The sequence below is a fragment of the Chinchilla lanigera genome, unplaced genomic scaffold, assembly GCF_000276665.1.
Source record: "Chinchilla lanigera isolate Chin_1 unplaced genomic scaffold, ChiLan1.0 scaffold00013, whole genome shotgun sequence".
NCBI lineage: Eukaryota > Metazoa > Chordata > Mammalia > Rodentia > Chinchillidae > Chinchilla > Chinchilla lanigera.
Genome location: NW_004955414.1, coordinates 18,030,121 through 18,050,056, shown reverse-complemented (window position 1 = coordinate 18,050,056; position 19,936 = coordinate 18,030,121). Strand labels below are relative to the sequence as shown.

The 19,936-nt window shown below is 39.7% G+C and overlaps 1 protein-coding gene across 5 annotated transcripts in view; it reads right to left on the bottom strand.

Moving 5' to 3' along the window:
• Positions 1 to 19,936, bottom strand: part of Fam168a (family with sequence similarity 168, member A) — a 194,799-nt gene that overhangs the window by 21,921 nt on the left and 152,942 nt on the right. For 3 of the 5 annotated variants that reach the window (XM_005379950.2, XM_013511973.1, XM_005379951.2), the window contains exon 3: positions 5,768 to 5,848. In XM_005379950.2, coding sequence (XP_005380007.1) covers positions 5,768 to 5,848 — 81 coding nt within the window. Of the gene's footprint in view, positions 1 to 496; positions 524 to 5,767; positions 5,849 to 19,936 lie in introns of all 5 variants that reach the window. The other 2 variants (XM_005379948.2, XM_005379949.2) reach the window with 1 other exon arrangement.

Genomic DNA, 19,936 nt, shown 5'->3' with positions numbered 1-19,936 from the left:
ACCCGCCAAAATGAGTCCAATATGAGTTTGGGCTAAGGGAACAGACTATATCTAAAGTCAACCAGGTCTTCAAACATGTCAGACTGCCAATGGAAATGAAAAATCTGACCCTGGGGCAGACTGGTATTTTGGGTTTTATAAGCATAATCCAGGGAATCCATCACAGAGGCTGCCACAAAGCCAACAGAGAAGCCACATACAGGCCCTGGAATTTTTGTTCATTTGTTTGAATTCACCAGCCAGGTTAGGGTGAGAGGTGTCTTTCAGTGCCATGATCCTTCATTTGCTGCCCTAGGGAAATGGTTCATGTGTGTCTCCAACCCATGATTTTGCACCATCAGACATGTTCCTGCATGCTTTAGGAACTGCTGCTGAGCCACCTGGGGGGAGCCCAAGCCTAGGGGATGGGATTTGGGGAGGAAAGGAGGGGATCTACCATTGTTACAAGATAACACATTCATAGGCTGTAATACAATGAGGAAAATAGCTCTCCTACCATAAGCTGAATGCAGGAACTGAAATTCTGTTGGATAGAAACGTTAGTTGAAATTACCACTAAGAATCTGTGCAAAGTTGTGCATATCACAGTTACATAAACAGACTTTGTTTTGAGACAGCAGTTTTCCCCCAGGCTGCATGAGAAATGGTGAATGTAGAAGGTGTGAAGAGCCACTACCCTGGAGAGGGTGACAGACTTGCCATCTAGGAAAAGTTCATCCATTGCACAGGGGCACCTTCCTAGATACCATAATGGCATCCTCCAGGCAGCTGACCTAGAAGCTACCTGATGTGAACAAGTCCCAGATCCTGGTATGTACTTATCCACGATAAGAATGCAAAAAATTGCAGATGTACTCACACATGACAGAGGCTTCAGGTATAGAAAAAGTGAAGATTCAGGGTCAATTTTGCCTTCGTGTCTCTTAACAGTACAGATATCTAGGCTCAATGCAGAGTCACTCCCTCCCTGAAGCCTGCAGGACGGTATGGTACTACAGAAGGAGCACAGGCTTGAGGTCAAAACAGTGGGTTTGAATCCCAGCTCTACTGATCTTTTAGCTATGTCACTTCAGATAATTTACTTAACCTCTCTGAGCAAAATTAGAGAAAGCAGCTCTAACTCACAAGATTAAGGTGAAGTGGCCATTTGTAACATGCCCTGCACAGATCAAGGCAGGTATTCAGAGACTGCATGCTCCTTCCTCTACCCCTCCTCATGTTTCTTACATATAAAATGGGAATAACACGTCTGTACTTTATAGAATGTTATGAAAAATTAAATGAGTCAATAAATGAAACTGCTTTGTAAACAGATTCTCGTGAGGAGGTATTTCAATTTTATTTATATTATTTATCCTGGTTATCCTTCCTTTCAAGTCAGATTGTCATTAACATGATAAACCTTTCGTTCTCCTGATTGTGAAAGCAAAATCTTGGTTGGCTCCTGTTTCCTGGGGGGCCAAACAGATCGTAGAAGGTCCCCCAAGTCATTAAGATCTTGGAAGTATCCACACTGTGTTCAGGACCAATGAAAAACTAAAAGGCTTCCCTGCATCATGGACAGATGACATGTTAAAGTACTCAGAAGTGCTAAAAATAACTCTCTCTGAAGCAACATCTTGGTCTCCTTGAAGCAACTGGAAGAAATTTAAACATGAAATCCTGGCTGTATGTAGGCAACTACTCCAGTGCTTTGGGAACCTCCTGTATCACAAAAGGCTGGCCTGGCAGGAAGCGGAGAGGAATCTATGCTGTCCTCTCCAACCTTGAGCTGGGTCCTCCATGGAGGAAATTTCCCCCACTGCAATCAGGAGGCTTGTGAATGCTGGCCAACATCCCATGCTATGAAGCAAACCAGTGGGAGAGCCGGTGCGTGCCTGTGTATGCAGGCATGACTCAAAAGGGAAAGGGATTTCTTCAAGGTCACACCAAACTCAGAAGTACAGTTAGTGCTATTGCCTGGGTCCTCCGACTCCCAGTCTGAGGCTGTCCAACACAAGGCACTAGCACTACACTCTTTGTGGATTTTGTGGGTTTCTGACCAAATGATTCTTTTAGTCATAGCCTGGAAATATGCTGACCTCTAAAAAAAAAAAAAATGGGGAAAACTGAGCAGAAAAATGAGGAATTTTGGCAGAAAATGAGGGCTTTTAAAAAAATATTAAAACAATACCCTATATATGCCAGCAACTTTCCAGTTTCTCTCCCTCTCTCTCTCTCTCTCTCTCTCTCTCTCTCTCTCACACACACACACACACACACACACACACACACACACACAGTTGCAGCCTCCTTTCTGTACTACCTGCCCGTGCCAGCCTGCCTGCTCTAGACTGCCCCCTAATTTCTTTCTGCCTATTGCTTCAAAGAAGGTAGTGGTTAAGATCTCACTCATGTGGGTGTTGTGGCAGGATGTTGGGCTTGGATCTTTGAAGTAGTTACCTGACTTCTCTCAAGTTTTAGTTTTCCCATTTGGAAAATGGGAGTAACAACAGTACTGGCCTCAATGGTTTGTTTTCACATATAACATGTGAACATGTGTAGTGAGCTTAAAATAGTCTAGCACATAGGAATTCAATAAATAGTATAGCTATTTATTTCCTCCACTTGCCAAACGAACTCTAAAACAAGCCTACAATTTCTCAGCAGAAGTGCTGAACACTGTGAGAAATTAGTCTAGTGCTGGGGACTGGAGCCTGGATGAATTCATGGCCTCAGCCAGCCTCCAGGGTTGGTCTGCTCTGCCTCACTGCTTCCTGGGAGGCTCTTACACCTGGACTTTGGTCTTTTGGAGCTGTCCCTTCCTCTCTCATCTCTGGGTCAGCAAATCTAGGTCATTTATCCTGAGCATATATATCCACCTGTGTGTGACCTTACCATTGGTCTGAGTGGAAGAGCTGCCCTCTCATGTCAGGCCCCTCTCCTCTCCCTGCTACTTAACTCCTCAAAATAAGGAAGAGAACTGAGCTCTGGACTTCTGCCCCCACCACAGCGCCCAAGGACTCCTGGCTCTGTCTGTCATCACTCTTGTGTCCCCTCCACTTGCTCCTTCCCATCAGTGCTTGTTTAACCATGCTCCCACCTGAAAAACCCTCCTTTGACCCCACATTTCCTTCTAGTCAATGGCCTTTTGTTTCGCTTTTTCTGGCAGCCAATTTTCTTATAAACACAGTCTTTACCTGCTACATCTACTTCCCTCCCCAGTTCACTGTGCTCTGCTTTCCAGCCTTCTCACCTCCCTCCTTGCAGCCAATGAAGTCACTGGGCCTCCGGACTATGAAGACAATGAATCTTTCTCACTCCTGATCTTACTTGACCTTCTACATCTCACCTTACTTTGTTTCAGACTAGTTTACAAAGCCAATTTAAGGCACTAAGATTTAAATCACTGATATATCATGACAGATTTGATAATCAGAGCCACCATAGTTTTTCAGATACAACTTACCTAATTTAAGAATTTTATCAGAGACAATTTGTGAAGCTCTTATTGTTGCTGTTTTCTCTTCTTGAATTTTTTGGGAAATACTGTATTTTAGTGATTAAAAGTAAATACAGGATGTGGATGTAGCTCAGTGGTAGAGTGCTTGCCAAGCATACACAAAATCCTAGGTTCATTCCCCAGCACCACCCACACAAAATAATAACAAGTACTACTCTTTTTTAAGGACATGTGTGTTGGTGCACACCTGTAATCCCAGGACTGGGGAGGCTGAAGCAGAAAGATTTGCTGTAAGTTTGAGACCAGCCTGAGGTGCATAGTAACTTCAGGGCCAGCCTGGACTACACAGCAAGACCTTATCTCAAAAAAACAAAACAAAACAACACACAGCTATTCTTTTTTTAAAAACTAAATACAGAAGCCAGACATGGTGGTGCAGGCCTATACCCAGCACTTAGGAGGCTAAGGCCAGCCTGGGCCACATAGTGAGTTCAAGGCCAGCCTCAACTATATATCGAGACCTTATTTTTAAAAAGTAAATATAAAATTAGTGCTGAGATACCATTATAGATTCTTAGCTCATGTGTTACTGCTTCTTTACAAGCTCTTACAGAGAAGGCAACTTCCTAAAGGCTGAATCACCCAGTACCTCCTGGAGTACCTCAGACATAACAGGGCCAAAATAAATGCTTGTGTCATTACATGTCTATGTGATAACTTTAGGAGTTATTATAATTTATTTCCACAGAATAGTTTTTCTTTGTCAAAAAAAAGGAAGCTGTCTGGTAACTTCATGGGAGGGAGGAAGGGAAGGGAAGAGAGAGAGAAAGAGAAAGAGAGAGAATGGGGTTATGATATAATTCCAGGGCTTAAGTCTAGGTCTTTGGACCCACCCTATGTTCCTTTCTGCTTTAATCACCCTAAAAGAAAGGGAATGAAAGGGAATGACTGGCACAGAAAAGCATGGGACTGAGATAGGACATCTGCCAAGAATTCTACTTCCTAAGCTCTTGGAGATTCACTGGACATGGGATGAAAACACTGCTTCTCTCTCGATCTGTGCTGACAAGAGAAAAGGTTGAACTGGAGAATGTCTGAGGTCTTTTCAAGATTTCTAATTTTATAATAAGTATAAAAACAAGAAAATGGGATCTGATCCTTACAAATTTGTAGTTCAGATTCATCTAGCCCCCCTTCACAGTTTCAATCACTGCTACTGCTTCTAGGCTCCCAACAGCGCCCACATCTCCATGGCTTTGCCATGTTCTGTGCGGCCTGGAATGCCCACTCCTTTGTGCTTAACAGAACGTCTCTTCCTTCTCCCTCAAGTTTCTTTCACAAGCTCCTCTGTGAAAGTTCACCTGTACAGTACTCTCATCCCCAGGCATCCTGTGGGTCCCTCCTCTCTTCTAACATGTATCCTTTTTAGAATACTTCTATTGCACTGCAATGAATCTGTTTGTATGCTAGGCTCTAAAGTGGACTGTGAACTACTGCAGAAAAAGATGGCACCTGTGAATTTTTCTATCCCAGTACAGAGGACATTAAACAAATAAATATACTACATACTTGTTGATTAAATAAAGAAGAGCTTACATAAAGTCATTGACAACCCTGAAGTAGGCAGTGATTCTGTATTTGAATCTCAGAGGTGGTGACTTGCTCAGGGCTTTACCAGTGAGCTGGGTAATCAGGATTCAAACCCAGGGCTTTCTAATCGCAGAGCCCATACTTTCCCTGCTCTTGAATGTGAAAGCACTTGCTGAGCAAAAAGCTTAGGATCTGCATAAAACCTCTGCAATGCTCCTGTAAGCCTTTTCAGTGTTCTCAAACCCATTTCAATTTATATCTAAGAAATAATGGGCTTTCACTATTTTGGAAAACATGTAGTTTGTCTCAGCTTAAAAGCTCTTTAGTCTGTAGTGGCAAGTCTCTCACTCTCTTCCCATTTATACCCCAGGAGTCTGCTGCATGTGTGTTTGCATGTTTCCCACTGGCAGCCTCAGGGGAAACCAAGCAAAGAATAGATATGAACATTGCTAAGAAAAGCATAAAAGGTTCTGTGAAGAAGATGCATGTCTCATATATTCCAGAGCAGGAGACACTGGCCATCCTTAATTCCCAAGGAGCATGAAAATTTTATTCCCACCCCCACCCTGAGGCTGATCTGCCCTAGTTCCCAGAGGGGATTCCTAGGAAAATCAAGCCTGGATAGGTTGAGCCCAGAGCAATTAAGGATAGGAAAAGGCCAGCAGGTGGGTTTATTTTTCCAAATGAAGTTCTACCTCCCCCACCATTGACCACTGTTGTCCACACTCTGCTTACCTGGAGCATAACTGGGGTTATTGGTTGGGTACAGGCTGGGATTGTAGGCAGGGGCTGCTGCCGGGTAGGCTGTGGGGTAACCTATAAAGAGACAAGAAAAGGCTTACTTAGGCAAAAACAAAACAAAACAAAACAAAAACAAAAAAACAGATTTCTGAGCAAATAGAATCCAAGTCCCAGGCTTGGCTTTTGGTCTCTTCATAGGCCATTTCAGATTGTATATATGACCAGTTTCAGACTTTCAAGAAAAAACTAATCCATATCACAACCCCAATATATGCAGATTTTCTGGTCTATTTACAACACATGAAGTATTTCTATATTCTTATTGTAAAAAAAAAAAAAGAAAAAAAAGAAAAGGAAACAACACAGAAGTGTATATGGTAAAAATTATGTTTATTTTCACATTCCTGCTACAACACTACTCTCTTTCTCAGAGGTAAATACATTAACAGTTTTGCATCTACTTTTCCAGATAAACTAGTTTGTATGCTTTTTTTGTTTTTGTTGTTTTGGAGACAGGGTCTTGCTATGTAGTCCGGGTTACCTTTAAACTCCCAATCCTCTTGCCTCAGCCTCTTGAGTGCTGGGATTATAGGTATGCAACAACATCAAAGAATAAGTAGTGGGAAAGATGCTCATAGCCAGCTCCCAACAGCACGTACAAGTTCATTGTAAGATAGTTCCACTTCCAATTGTAAGATTCCAGTTCATTGTATCTTACAATTGTATCTTATTGTAACTTACAATTCCAGTTCATTGTAAGATAGTATATATAGGTTTTTAAAAATAATTTTCTGTTGTAGTGCAATAAGAAAATTTTCCATTTTAACCATTTAAGTGTACCACTAAGTAGCATTAATTACATTCACAAAATTATGCAGCTATCATTAGCATGTTTTTACAACCTTTTCATTGTCCAAAACAAAAACTCTGTAACCATGAATAATTTTCCACCCTTCCAACCCCCACCCTGTAATCGCTAATCTACTTTCAGTCTATGATTTTGCCTACTTTAGGTATTTGATAAAGTGAATCATGGTCTATTTGTCTTTTTGTGTCTGGATTCATTCATTCAGCATTGTTTTTAAAGTTCAATCGTGTTACAAAATGTATCAGAACTTATTTCCTTTTATGGCTGAATTATATTCCATTTTACATTATACACACACACACACACACACATATTTTGCTTATCTAGTCACCTAATAAGGGGCAACTGGGTAATTTCTACGTTTTGACTACTGTGAACAATAGTGCAAAGAAAACTGGTATACAAATACCTAAGTTCTTGTTTTCAATTCTTATGGCATCTCTTTGTTGCCCAGCCTGGCCTTGAATTCATGATCTTCCCGAATACATGGGATTACAGGTATGAACTACCATACTTGGCTCACATTTAGGTTTTAGGAATTTTTTTTTTTTTTTTTTTTGAGACAGAGTCTTCTTATAATAGGGTCTCACCATGTAGTGCAGGCTAGCCTTGAAATCGCTTATTAGCCCAGGTTGGCCTAGAACTCATGGCAATCCTCCTGCCTTGGCCTCCTGAGTGCTAGGATTACAGGTGTGTGCCACCATGCCCAGCTTGATTTAGGTTTTTAAGGAATCAGCAAACTGTTTTTCAATGGCTGCACCGTTATATATGAGGATTCAAATTTTTTCACATCCTCACTAACACTTGTTTTTCTGTTTCTTTTTTTAATCATAGCTTTCAGTTGCGCATGGTGGGACATGTCTGTAATTCCAGTACTCTGGGAGACTGAGGAAGAAGGAATCTTGAGTTTGATCCCAGTCTTGGCAATTTAGTGACTTAGTGAGACCCTGTCTCAAAATAAAAAAGGACTGGGGATGTAACTCTGCAAAGGCCTATGGTTCAATCTCTAGTACCAACAGAACAGAACAGAACACCAAACCATAGTTGGTGCGATATGGTATTGCATTACTGTTTTGATTTACACTTTCCTAATGACCAGTGCTTAAACAATATTCAGCATCTTTTTATGTGCCACTTGGATAGTTGTATATTTTCTTTGGAGAGCTGTCTACTCAAATCATTTGTCCATTTAAAAAACTGAACTGTCTTTTTGCTGTTGTGTTGTAGGAATTCTTTATATGACCTGAATATGGAGACATTATCAGACATAAGCTCAGATATAGTTCCTTCATTCCATGGGTTGTCTTCTCACTTTCTTGATGATGCCTTTGATGCAAATCTTTAAAACTTTAAATTCAACTTTTTTTTTTTTTTTCCTTTTGTTGCTTGTACTTTTGGTGTCATATCTAAGAGTCTACTGTCAAACTTAAGGTCAGGAAGATTTACCTTTGTGTTTTCTGCTAAGCATTTTAGGGTTTATACTCACATTTAAATCATTGAAAAAAAATTTTTGGGGGATGGTACTGGGAACTGAACCTAAGGGCCACTCTACCACTGAAGCCCTTTTTAAAATTTTGAGGCAGGGTCTCACAATTACCAGGCTGGTCTTGAACTTGGGGTCCTCCTGCCTTAGCTGCCCAACGAGGAGGAATTAAAGGTGTATCATCACACTGGACCACTGATCCATTTTGAGTTAATGTTTATATACGGTATGAGGTAGGGGTTTATAAAGTTTTATATGCTACTTTTTCACTTAAACATCATAAGCATTTTTCTATGTAATTATACATTCTTCAAAAACATCATTTATTATATAGATACATCAGATCACTTAAACATTACCCCTATTTTTAGATGTTCAGGTTGTTTGAAAATTTTCATTTTTATTGTAGCTAAGAACCTAAAACCACCTAAATATATCTTTGGCTGCAACTCCTTCTTTAAAAATCAGCGGTAGATAGATGAGGTGATGGACACCTATCATTCCAGCATTCAGTAGACTGAGGAAGGAGGAATTCAAGTTCAAGGTCAGCCTGGGCTGCATAGCTAGGTCAAGGCTGACTTAAACCATGTAGCAAGATGTTGTCTCAAAAAACAAAAGGGCCTATTTTAAAAGTTCATTCATTCAAAATATTGAGCATCTACTTTTTACCAGACACTAGTATAGAGGTTTTTATCAGTGAACAAAAGAAATAACCTACCCTTGTGAAGCTTAAGCAGGAGGAAGAATGAATAAATAATAAACATAAACAAAATATTAAATGCCATGAGAAACAGAAAAAGGGCACTTTAAAGGACATCAGAACTGTCTGTGTTGCGGGTGAAAAGCACTGCAATATTACAAACAATAATCAGGGTAAGAGACATTGAAAAGGTAAGATTTCTACAAAGATGTGAAGGAAATGATATGATTAAACAGCAGAAGAAAGAACACTTCAGCCAAAGTAAATAATACAAAGGCTCTACACCAGGAGCACAGGGGACATGTCAGAAGAGCTGCAAAGAGGCCAGTGTGGTGGAGTGGAACAAATGAGGGGTACAGCAGTAGTGGAGGAAGTCAGAAAGATAAAGGGTTGTTCAGTTCATGTAGGGCCTTATAAAGCCACTGTAAGGACTTAAAACTTATTCTGTGTGAAATGACAAGCTAGCACAGGGTTTGAACAGGAGAATACCACCATCTGACTTGTGTTTGGAAAGGATCACTCTGAGGGCTGTGTCGGAAATAGATGATTTGGGGTTAAGGGTAGAGAAGCACAAAGAACAGCTAGGAGACTACATGTAAGAGTATTCATATACTTTGTCACATAGCTTTCTAGAAACCTAGCAATCTGAACGTCCACTAGCAGCATGTAAGTGCCTATCTCACTATTCCTTGTAGTTTTTAAATGCTCATTTATTTGACTGACAATGGAAAGCACTTTTAAAACTCAAAGATTAAATCCCTAAATCCCTGAAAGCTTCTTGGGGATTTGTAAATACTGGAGCTTTAATAATGTATCTTTGTTAATATGCTATTCCCTAAATCCTTTCCAACTACAAAGAAAATTCATTCCCCTTTCCAATCATTTTTTGATTTTTATAATTGAGGCAGCCAACTTGTCACTTAATCAGCAATCCAGAGGTGTGCCACTTCTCCAGAAGTCAGTCAGGGAGGGGTCTTATCTGGGAAGCTAAGTGACCCAGTCTCATGGTTGAAATTTGTATTCAGCTTCATGTGAGAGTTTACGCAGTCACACAGGTAATCACCGTCCTGTCATTTCAGATGTGTTTTACTTTAGGAGCGATTACAGAACTTCTTTCAATGTTTTTAAGCACAGACATTCCCCCTTTAATAACTGGTCTGCATTACTCAACTAATTGCACTGGTCACTACTAATTACTCAACTAATTGTACAGTTGATTGCACTGGTCACTAAATGAAGAATTATATAGAATATATGTACATTACAATATCCAGGACAAATGGTCAAAGAAAACTTCAACTTGATTACTTTGCTTTAATTTGCACAACTTGTACATGCAGTACTGTAATGTGTAACAGAACATAAAACTATACTGTACAGCACAGTCAGCAAAAATCAGTACTGCAGTATAAAAAGACATTGAGGCTCTATAAACAAATGTACAGAACTATACCAAAAAAAAAAGGACAGGTTGTTAGGGCTGAGTGGTGGGTTGGTTGCATGAGTTCAGGTCATAAATCCAAACAGTCGTTAACCAGGTAGGTTGTTAAACGGGGAATAACAATACTTTTCTGTTGTTGTCAAGGTGGTGGTAGAACCTGTGGTTGAACCACAGGGCTTTTTCCCTGAGATATATGAGTTACACACCCCTACCCACACCGACACCCATCCACACTTTTACTTTCAAGATAAGGTCTTGTTAAGGCACCAACTTGCCCAGCCTGGGCTCAAACCTGAAATCATCCTGCTTCAGTGTCTCATTAATGCTGGGATTGCACACATGCACAATCACTCTTGGCGCAGAATTATTTTCAATTCACGTGAATCTGACATATATTATAGAATGGCAGCATTAGAGGAAGCTTTATTTGACTATTTTTCGTTTTACAGGTGACATGTGTAGACCTAAGCAAGGGAAAGGACTTAAGGTCATAGTTGCTGGGGTTAGAAAGCGTCTTAAAGGCCAGTTAGTCTAATTCCACATTTGGGGCCACAGCCTCTATTACAACACTCTCATGAACTCATTTACCCCAGCCCTCAAGTCTCCACCCCACTAAATGCCTTTCTTTCCTGAGAGCTCCCAGCTCGGACTGTCTGAAAGTTGCCTTCTCATACTACACCAAACTACTCCTTGGACCATCTACTTTTTAAACAGAACAAATTTGAAGATATATGCATAATTACCTTATCACAACTGTACTTCACACTGTAATTACCACACGGTACAAGTCAATGGTTTGTTTTCATTTCCTATCCTGCCCAAACTGTAAACCCCCTGAAGGTAGAGCTATATCTTATTTCCCTGTACATTTAAGCTCTTGGTCAGTTCCTCCTTTCCACCCTGTTAACCCATCACCTCATTACTCCCCTCAGCCTAAACAGCAAATACCAGAGCTTCTTAAATTCAGGGTGGCTGACAGCTAGTGGGCCAGCAGCAAATATCCTTTCCCCATTATCAACTTTGTCCCAAAAGGGCATCATAGATAAGCTGGGCTTCCTCGCTACTCCTTTTCTGGTTTTTATTTTGTTTCCATGTTCCAACTGCTATTTTTCATCTTGTTGCTTCCTTTGATGTTGTTATTTGCATCTCTAGTGCCTAGCATAAATAAGGCAGAGAAATAGGTATAGGTATTCAATTAATGACGTGATGATCATGAAGCTGAAGACTGGACTTATGAATATTTTAAGAACAGAAGAAATGAATTTAAACAGCGTCACCAAATGATAAAGGAGAAAGGCAAGTTAGCATATAGCTTGAAAAGAGCCCTGATGGGATACACTAGTTAGAAAGGGGACTTTTATCAACCATCATTTATTTAGCACTATTATTTATTTACTGTCTGCTAATGTTTATGCTGGACACTGTATCCCTGGATATACACTAAAACGAGGAAGGCCATGCCAGAAAGAAGTAGAGGTGTGGGATTAACATTTTGGGGAAATTCATAAGTGATGTGGCTTATATTCTCCTTCATTCTGAGGGGCTGGACTGATTTGGTTAACCAAACCCCAGGGTACAAATTATCTTCTGAGTCTTGAGCTCATAATTTTATCTTCTTGTGACCACATCTCCTTTATGATAACTGGCCCTAAATTCTCTTTCTAGCTTCATCTGTCCATTGCTTATACTCGAGTTTTATATTGTAGAATTCACTATTTCAATACTATAGCAATATTTCATATACTTCTTGTCTGAACTGATTCATATAGTATCTGTCTTCTTGACATCTCTACTTAGATGTCTGCAAGGTATCAAGGTTTAGAGCACCTAAGTACGTGGGCTCTGAGGACTGGGAATATAGCTCAGTGGTAATGTGTTTTTTTTGGCTACAAGCAAAGACCTAGGTTTGATTCCCAACACAGAAGTTTCTGGAGCCAGACTGCCTAGGTCTGAATCCCAGTAATACCACATTATATATGGGATTTTGGGCCATGAGATTACTGTACCTTTGTCTTCCTTTCTGTAAAGCAGGACACATAACACCATTTATGTATTTATAATACATTTCAGATAGCTACAAAAATATTAAAATACCTAGGAATAAAGTTAACAAAGTAAATAACCTCTACAATAAAAATTACAAAACACGATGAAAGAAACTGAAGATACACAAAAAAATGGAAAGACCACCTGGGTTCATGGATTGGAAATACATTATTGATACTGTTAAAATGCCCATACTGGGGCTGGGGATTTAGATCAGTGGCACAAGCGCCTGCCTGGAAAGCACAAAGCCCTGAGTTCAATCCCTGGTACCACAAAAAAAGTAAAAATAAATAAAAATAAATAAACAAATAAGACTTATGTCTGTAGCTCACTATTATTTGTCTATTTGTTTTCCTGAGAAACTATCTTGTAGATAACAATATGTAAAACAACAACCACTGATAATTCCCTACCACTTTGTCTGTAATTCAGTAAGCTCTCCTATTACTATGTTATCCTTCTTTTACTTTTTAAAATAATAATAAATAAATAAATAAAATAAAAAGAAGTTCCAAATGAATAAAATCAGAGATTAAATAATGAGACATTACAACTGGTACCACACAAATGAACAAATATATGTCACAAAATAGGAAAACCTAGATCAAAGTAACTTCTGGATACCTATAACCTACCAAAACTGAACCACAGAAATGTGGAAAAGGTGAACAAACTAACGAATATCGAGACTGAGTAAGTAATAAAAAGTCTCCCAACAAAGAAAAGGCTAAGGCTAGATGGCTTCACTGCTGAATTCTACCAAATTTATTTATCTATTTTTTATTTTGGGGTGGTTTTTTTTGGAGGGGAATATTTTGAGACAGCATCTCACTATGTAGCCCAGGCTGGCCTCAAACTCACAGCAATCCTTCTTCCTCAACCTCCTGAGTGCTGGGATTACAGGCATGCACCACCATGCCCAGCTCTGCCAAATTTAAAATAAGGATTAACACCAATTACTTTTAAGTATTCCCCAAAATTGAAAGAAAAACTAAAAAAGATGATACATCATGATCAAGTGTCGAGACAATTCAACATATGAAAATCAATAAATGTAATCATCATATTGGGGCTGGGGATTTAGCTCCGTGGCACAGTGCCTGCCTGGCAAGTGTGAGGTCGTGAGTTTGACTCCTGGTACTGGAAAAAAACAAAAAAAACCCGAAGTAATACATCATATCAACAGAATGAAAGAAAAAAAACCATGATTAGCTGGGTGAAGTGGTGCATTGTTGTAATCTCAGCTATCTGGAAGGCTGAGGCAAGAGGATTAAAGGTTCAAGGTAAGCCTGCGCAATATAATGAAATCCCATCTCAAAAAAACCCAGTTATACCGTATCTCAATAAATGCGGAAAAAATTTTTGATAAAATTCAACATTTCTTCCTGACCAAAACTCTTAACAAATAAGGTATACACAGAATGTATCCTAACATAATAAAGGCCATATGGAGTATAAAAAAGCAGTGCTTCTATATATATAAAAAACAAATTTGCTGAGAATTAAACCAAGAAAGCAATCCTAGGCTGGGAATGAAGCGCCTGGTAGAGTGCTTGCCTAGACTCAGCAGGCCCTGGGTTTGAGTCTCAGCAACTCACTCCCACAAGAAAGAAGGGAAGACAGCAAGCAATTCCATTCACAATAGCTATAAAAATAAAACACTTAGGATAATGTTACTCCCAAAGTACTAGGGGCCAGAGCTTAACATAGTTAAGCTCTTCGCTACTATTATTATAGACAGCTAAGTAAGGCAGAAATATTACAGGCAGTCAGGGTGAGGCCCTTGAGGGAGTCAGTGCAGAACATGAGAATGCATTACAACTGTGGCTGGAAGTGCATCCGCTGAAGGCTAGGCCTCAAGATTAAGTCAGAATGACCAGGCCAATATGCCTCTCCAAGGGATAAGCAATACATTATAATTGGTATCACCTGTTCCAGTAAAGTCTAGATAGACATCTAGAACCATGTGGGTCAGGACCTCCTGATTCATCTCTTCCAAAGAAGGTCCTCTTCTTTCCATGTACACTGCTATGTGACTTGCTTCCCCACTGGATCAACATTACCTAAGCATCAATACTTGTAATCCTATTAGGTGATCATAGTTTTGTCCCATGTGGTACCTACCTCATGATTTTTTTATCCACTTTATGATTTTGCTGTATAAAGTAGGTTTGTTTGCAACCCATTTTCGGGTCCCCTTCTGCCTCTCAGGAGCTATCTCTCTGTTGTAGTTAGGGTTTACAAGGCAAACAATACAGGACACATAGTTTATAGGATTATTTTATAATATTCACCCAAAGAGTTAAATGCAAGAGAGTGCAGGAGATCTGTCCACACACTAGAAGAATCCAGCTGAGGGCCTGGATCCCAGCTGAAGACCTAGAACCCATGGCAGTGTCCTCCATGAATCCAACTGGAGGCCTAGAGCCCATAACATCTCATGCAAGTCTGCTCCGAAGACCTGTGCTGAGAAGGCCCAAAGGCCAGGGGTGGAAGACAGAAAGTGCACCAGTAGGATAAAGGAGCTGTACCAATAGGCTGAAGGATCTGCACTGCAGCCAAAAAGTGATGCTTAAAGTAAGGACCACAGTTTCCCCAAAGAGAACTGCAGCTATCCTCAGCGACAGCAAGTACCCAAGCTCCTCTGACGACAAGAAAACTGAGTTCATTTCAGGAACACCAGCAGGATAAGCTTCTCCAGGAGGACCAACAGCACACCATCTTCCCCTCCAGTTCTCCTGTTATGTCATTGGCAACAATCCTCAGGTGGGCCTTCCACTCCCAGAACCACACTGACTCAGTTCAGCTGGGTGTTACACATTGACCATTAGTTAATCCACCACCTTCTCTCAATAAATGTTTCCTACTCTTAACCTCCGTTGTTCCTTCGAATCCATTCGTTGAAAAAAAAAAAAATTTCATTTTTTGATTTTGGGGAACACAAACGACGTATCTGACATCTAGCAAGTTGGGAGTTATAATATTTCCCCTATATCATTTGGAGGTCCTATATCACTATTATTTCCAAATATAAGATACTTAAAAAAATAAAGTTTTGCTTCTTATTCTTTGGTTCCAATCCTTTCCAAATCTGTTCTCTACAGTTTTCTCTATATCACTAGATGAAAATACATTCTTTCAACTCTGGCCAAAAAGTCCTTTTTTGAAAAATTAAGTTTATTGGTACATTTTAGGCACACAAAATGATAACATTCATCATATAGAATTTGTACCTGTGCACGATATAACCTAATTCCTCCTCTTTCCCACCCTCTTCTCTCCCCATCCACAAAAGCTTTGTTTCCATTTTTTCTTTTCCCTTCCCCCTCCCCAGTTCCCCTTTCCATTTGAACATTTTATTCCTATTTCACAATATCTATTATACATTTTGGTCCTTATTTACACTTTTGGTTTCTCACACTAGAGAAACAATGCAGTATTTACACGTGTGTGTCCAATTTATTTCACTTAAGAGTATGGTTTCAAGGTGCATCCATTTAGCTAGAAATGTCTCAAGCTTATTCTTCTTTATGGCAGAGTAATACTCCATCGTAATAAAAAAATCACATCTTTATCCATTCACCGCTTCATGGGCATTTGGGCTGTTTCGAAGATTTTACAAATTATGCCTATAAATATGGGTCTGCATATATTACTGTGGTGTTATGCTTTTAATTCTTTCAGGAAGATACCAAGGGGAATAGCTGGGTCGAATGGAATCTCTAGTGATAGTCAAAATGTAATTCTTGAGTCTTTCTCTCTTTTTTTTTTGGTGTTTATGAGAACGGGTCTCCCTATGTAACCCAGCTTGGCCTGGAACTCACAGCAAACCTCCTGCCTCTGCCTCTTGAGTGCTAGAATTATAGGCTCCCAACTTGCTAGATGTCAGATATGACAAGTTTGTGTTCCCCAAAAATCAAAAAATGAATTTTTTTTTTCTTTTTTTCAAAGAATGAATTTGAAGGAACAACGGAGGTTAAGAGTAGGAAACATTTATTGAGAGAGGTGGTGGATTAACTAATGGTCAACGTGTAACACCCAGCTGAACTGAGTCATTGTGGTTCTGGGAGTGGAAGGCCCACCTGAGGATTGTTGCCAACAACATAACAGCTATAATCCTAGCACTCAAGGATAATCTAGCGCTCCTATAATCCATACTATAGGATTACTAGGGTTACTCCTATAATCCATCATGACCAGCTATACTTTCTCTTCTTTTTTTAAGAGAAAAAAACACAACCAAAAAAAAAAAGGAGAAGAAAACAATAAAACAATGATGCAGAATTTCTTTTTTGGGGGGGGGGGGGTTTTTGGTTTTCTTTTCTCCAGTACTGGGAATCAAACTCATGACCTTGCGCTTGCCAGGCAGGTGCTGTGCCGCTGAGCTAAATCCCCAGCCCCAAATGCAGAATTTCAAAACACAATAATAGGAGATTAACAATGGTTAATATATTACACATTATCTTCAAAGTAGTTGCCCAGATTACAAGATATAGATATCCAATGTACCAGCAAATCTTTTCAATTTTATTTTCAAAATATATTCAGAATTTGACCACATCTCCTTACTCACACACTTTCTATCTTAATACAAACGACCGTTAGTTTCCACCTATATTACTATAATAGCTTCAAACTGGTTTTGCTGCTTGTACCTCAGATCCCAGATGGTCTATTTCCCATAGCGGTCAGTGATCTTGTTAAAATAGTCAATCAGATTACAGAATAAGTACCTCTTTTTAAACCCCAAAGTAGCTTACCATGACAATGAGAGCTAAATCTTTTTAATGACCCACCTGGGCCTCTGCTACCCATCTAAACTCCTCTCCTACTATTTGAATTCTTGTTCATCTTCAGCCACACTGGCCTTCCTGATGTTCCTTCAGTTGTGTTTCCCTTCATCTCAGAGCCTTTATTCCTTTTGTTCCCTCTTCCTAAAACTCTGTTCAAAGCTCATGTTACATTCTTTCTAAAATAATACTTTTCCCACTCTCTATGCTCCTCAAAAGGCTTTGGTTTTCTTCACAGCACTAAACCACTTGATACTATGTATGTGCTTATGTGACCACTGTCTGTCTCCTACCATGAGAACGTAAACTAACAAACTTACTGGGTCTGTGGCTTCCCTGCTGGAAGTCACCTCCTACCACACTCCAAAGGCTCTCCTCATAGGCTCAGCCCCAACCAAGTGCACAGAGCACATTCTAGACCCCACACCCTTCAAGATTGACTGGATGTGCTACAGTTCATCGGTGCAAAGAATGCTGAAATGAAATAACATATCATGTACACTTCACCCATTGCTCATATAAAAGGTATTTTCACACCCATTTTTCATTTGAGCCTAAAATCAACCCTAATGTTACAATACTTCTCCCATTTTGTAGATAAGCAACAGAGGCTCCAAGGTGAAGTGGCTTTTTGGCTAAGGTTATTTAACAACTTAGTGTTAGAACTGGGGAGGGTATCCCTAAAGCAATGGCTTTTCTACACCTACCAAATAACTATGATTTGGCCCTTAGAAACATATCTGCCTCTTCTGTATTTATATTTTTAAGGTCAAGAGTGAAGAGAATAAATGGACCCAAGTGAGCTTTTCTTCTTTATAGCCCAAAGGCTATAATATTGATCAAGTTTCCAGGGATTCTGATATGTACATTTTAATTGCTTTACAGATGTCAATACAATCTAATCCTCTTTTCTTGTTCTTACTAGGATTAGCATTAAAGAAAGCTGTATTTGATTAATATGGAAATTAGAAATTCTTTTAACAGAAATCAGGGGACTATTTTGCAAACTACTTGATCTTTAGGAGTTAAAAATAGGAAAGCGTCAAAAGGCTAGGAGAAGACTGACTGGCTCAGAAGACAAAAGATTACTCCTTTATGAGCAGCAGGACATTTAGGTAATGAAGACATTTTAGGTCTAAAGCTCATGATTAAAAAGAAAGCCACCCTTGTCTCCAATGCTATCACCATGCTAAACTAACAAAAAGTCTTTATGCTCTCAAAATAAAAAAGAGGGCAAGAGAAAGGATATAAATTGGAATCTGCATTACTTTCTGGGCACTGTGCTAAGCACTTATTTATCTGATTTAATCTTCACCCTAAATCCACAACATGTACTATTCTATTTTTTAATTTTATTTTATTTTTGAGACAGGGTCATGTTACAAAGCTCAGGTTGGCCTTGAACTCACTATATAGCCCAGGCTGTCCTCAAACTCAGGGCAATCCTGCTGCCTCAGCCTCTGCAAGTGCTGGGATTACACAGGCATGCACCACCACACCTGGCTGGTTTCATTTTTAAGATGAGACTATTGAAATACATCTTACACAGGTAATAAGCAGGGAGTGGGGACAGAACCTAAGCTTGAATGAAACAAAATCCATTCTATACATCCTCCCTACTCCTCAAAATATGAGTCTACTCAGTGTAAATCTCCCGATACAGTTGCCATTGCCATTTACATGGCCAAAATTCTTTTATTTCATCATTAAAACAGGGAAAACAGGAATTTACTTTGTAGAGTCAATTTGGTCCAAGACAATTCAGTTAAAAAAAAAAAAAAAGCTATTCTCTTCCCACTCAGTGTCTTAAAATAGTACATGCCTGTGTTACTGAAAAGTATCACACAGGGCACTGAATTACAGAGTTGGAAGAGGCATTAGAGATGACTGAGTCCAATCTGCCACTCAGCACAGGAATGCCCTTTATGTTGGTTTTAAACAATGAATGGAGCCAGGTGTGGTGGCTCACCCCTGAAATCCCAGCACTCCAGAGGCTGAGGCAGGAGGATCGCTGAGTTTGAGGCAAGCCTGGGCTACAAAGTGAGCTCAAGGCCACCCCGAACTATATAGTGAGACCCTATCTCAAAAAGACACACACACACACACACACAGAATGGGAGAAATTTTTCAAAGGTGTGAAGGGTGATTGACAAAAATATATAGTCATTCTATGTATGAAGACATGAAAATTCATACTATATTAGGGAAAGACAAGTAACTCCAGCTGTTTGGAGTTTACACTGTATAGGGGAAAGTGGCAGGAAAAAAAGATTAAAAGGCAGATCAGGGGCAGATTGTGAAGGGATTTGAATGTCAACTAAGGGGTGGAATTTATTAGTAAACAACAAAAAACCATTAGAGGGTTCTAAAGTGTGGAGTTTCAGATCTTTCACAAAGATTATTCTAGCAGCAGCGTGGAAGAGAATTCAGAGTGAGCAAGATCAGAGACCTAGTAGGAAGTTATTGCAGGAGCCCAAAGGAAAAGCTAAAATATGTTGTAGCAAGGGGATAAAGAAAGAAGGGGGAGCCGGGTGTGGTGCCGCACACCTGTAATCCCAGGACTCGGGAGGCTGAGGCAGGAGGATCATTGTGAGTTTGAGATCAGCCTGGGCTACAAAGTGAGCTCAAGGCCAGCCTGAATGGCATAGTGAGACCCTGTCTCAAAAAGACAAAAAAAAAAAAAAAAAAAAAGGGGGGGGAAACTACAAAAATATTTTGGAGGTAGAGCTTATAAAAATTGATCCTGACAGTAACGTCCTATTTTTAGTGCTATATGCTAAGAAGATGCAAAGCAAGATGGGAAACATTCTAACAGCAGGGTTTGCAGACTTTTTT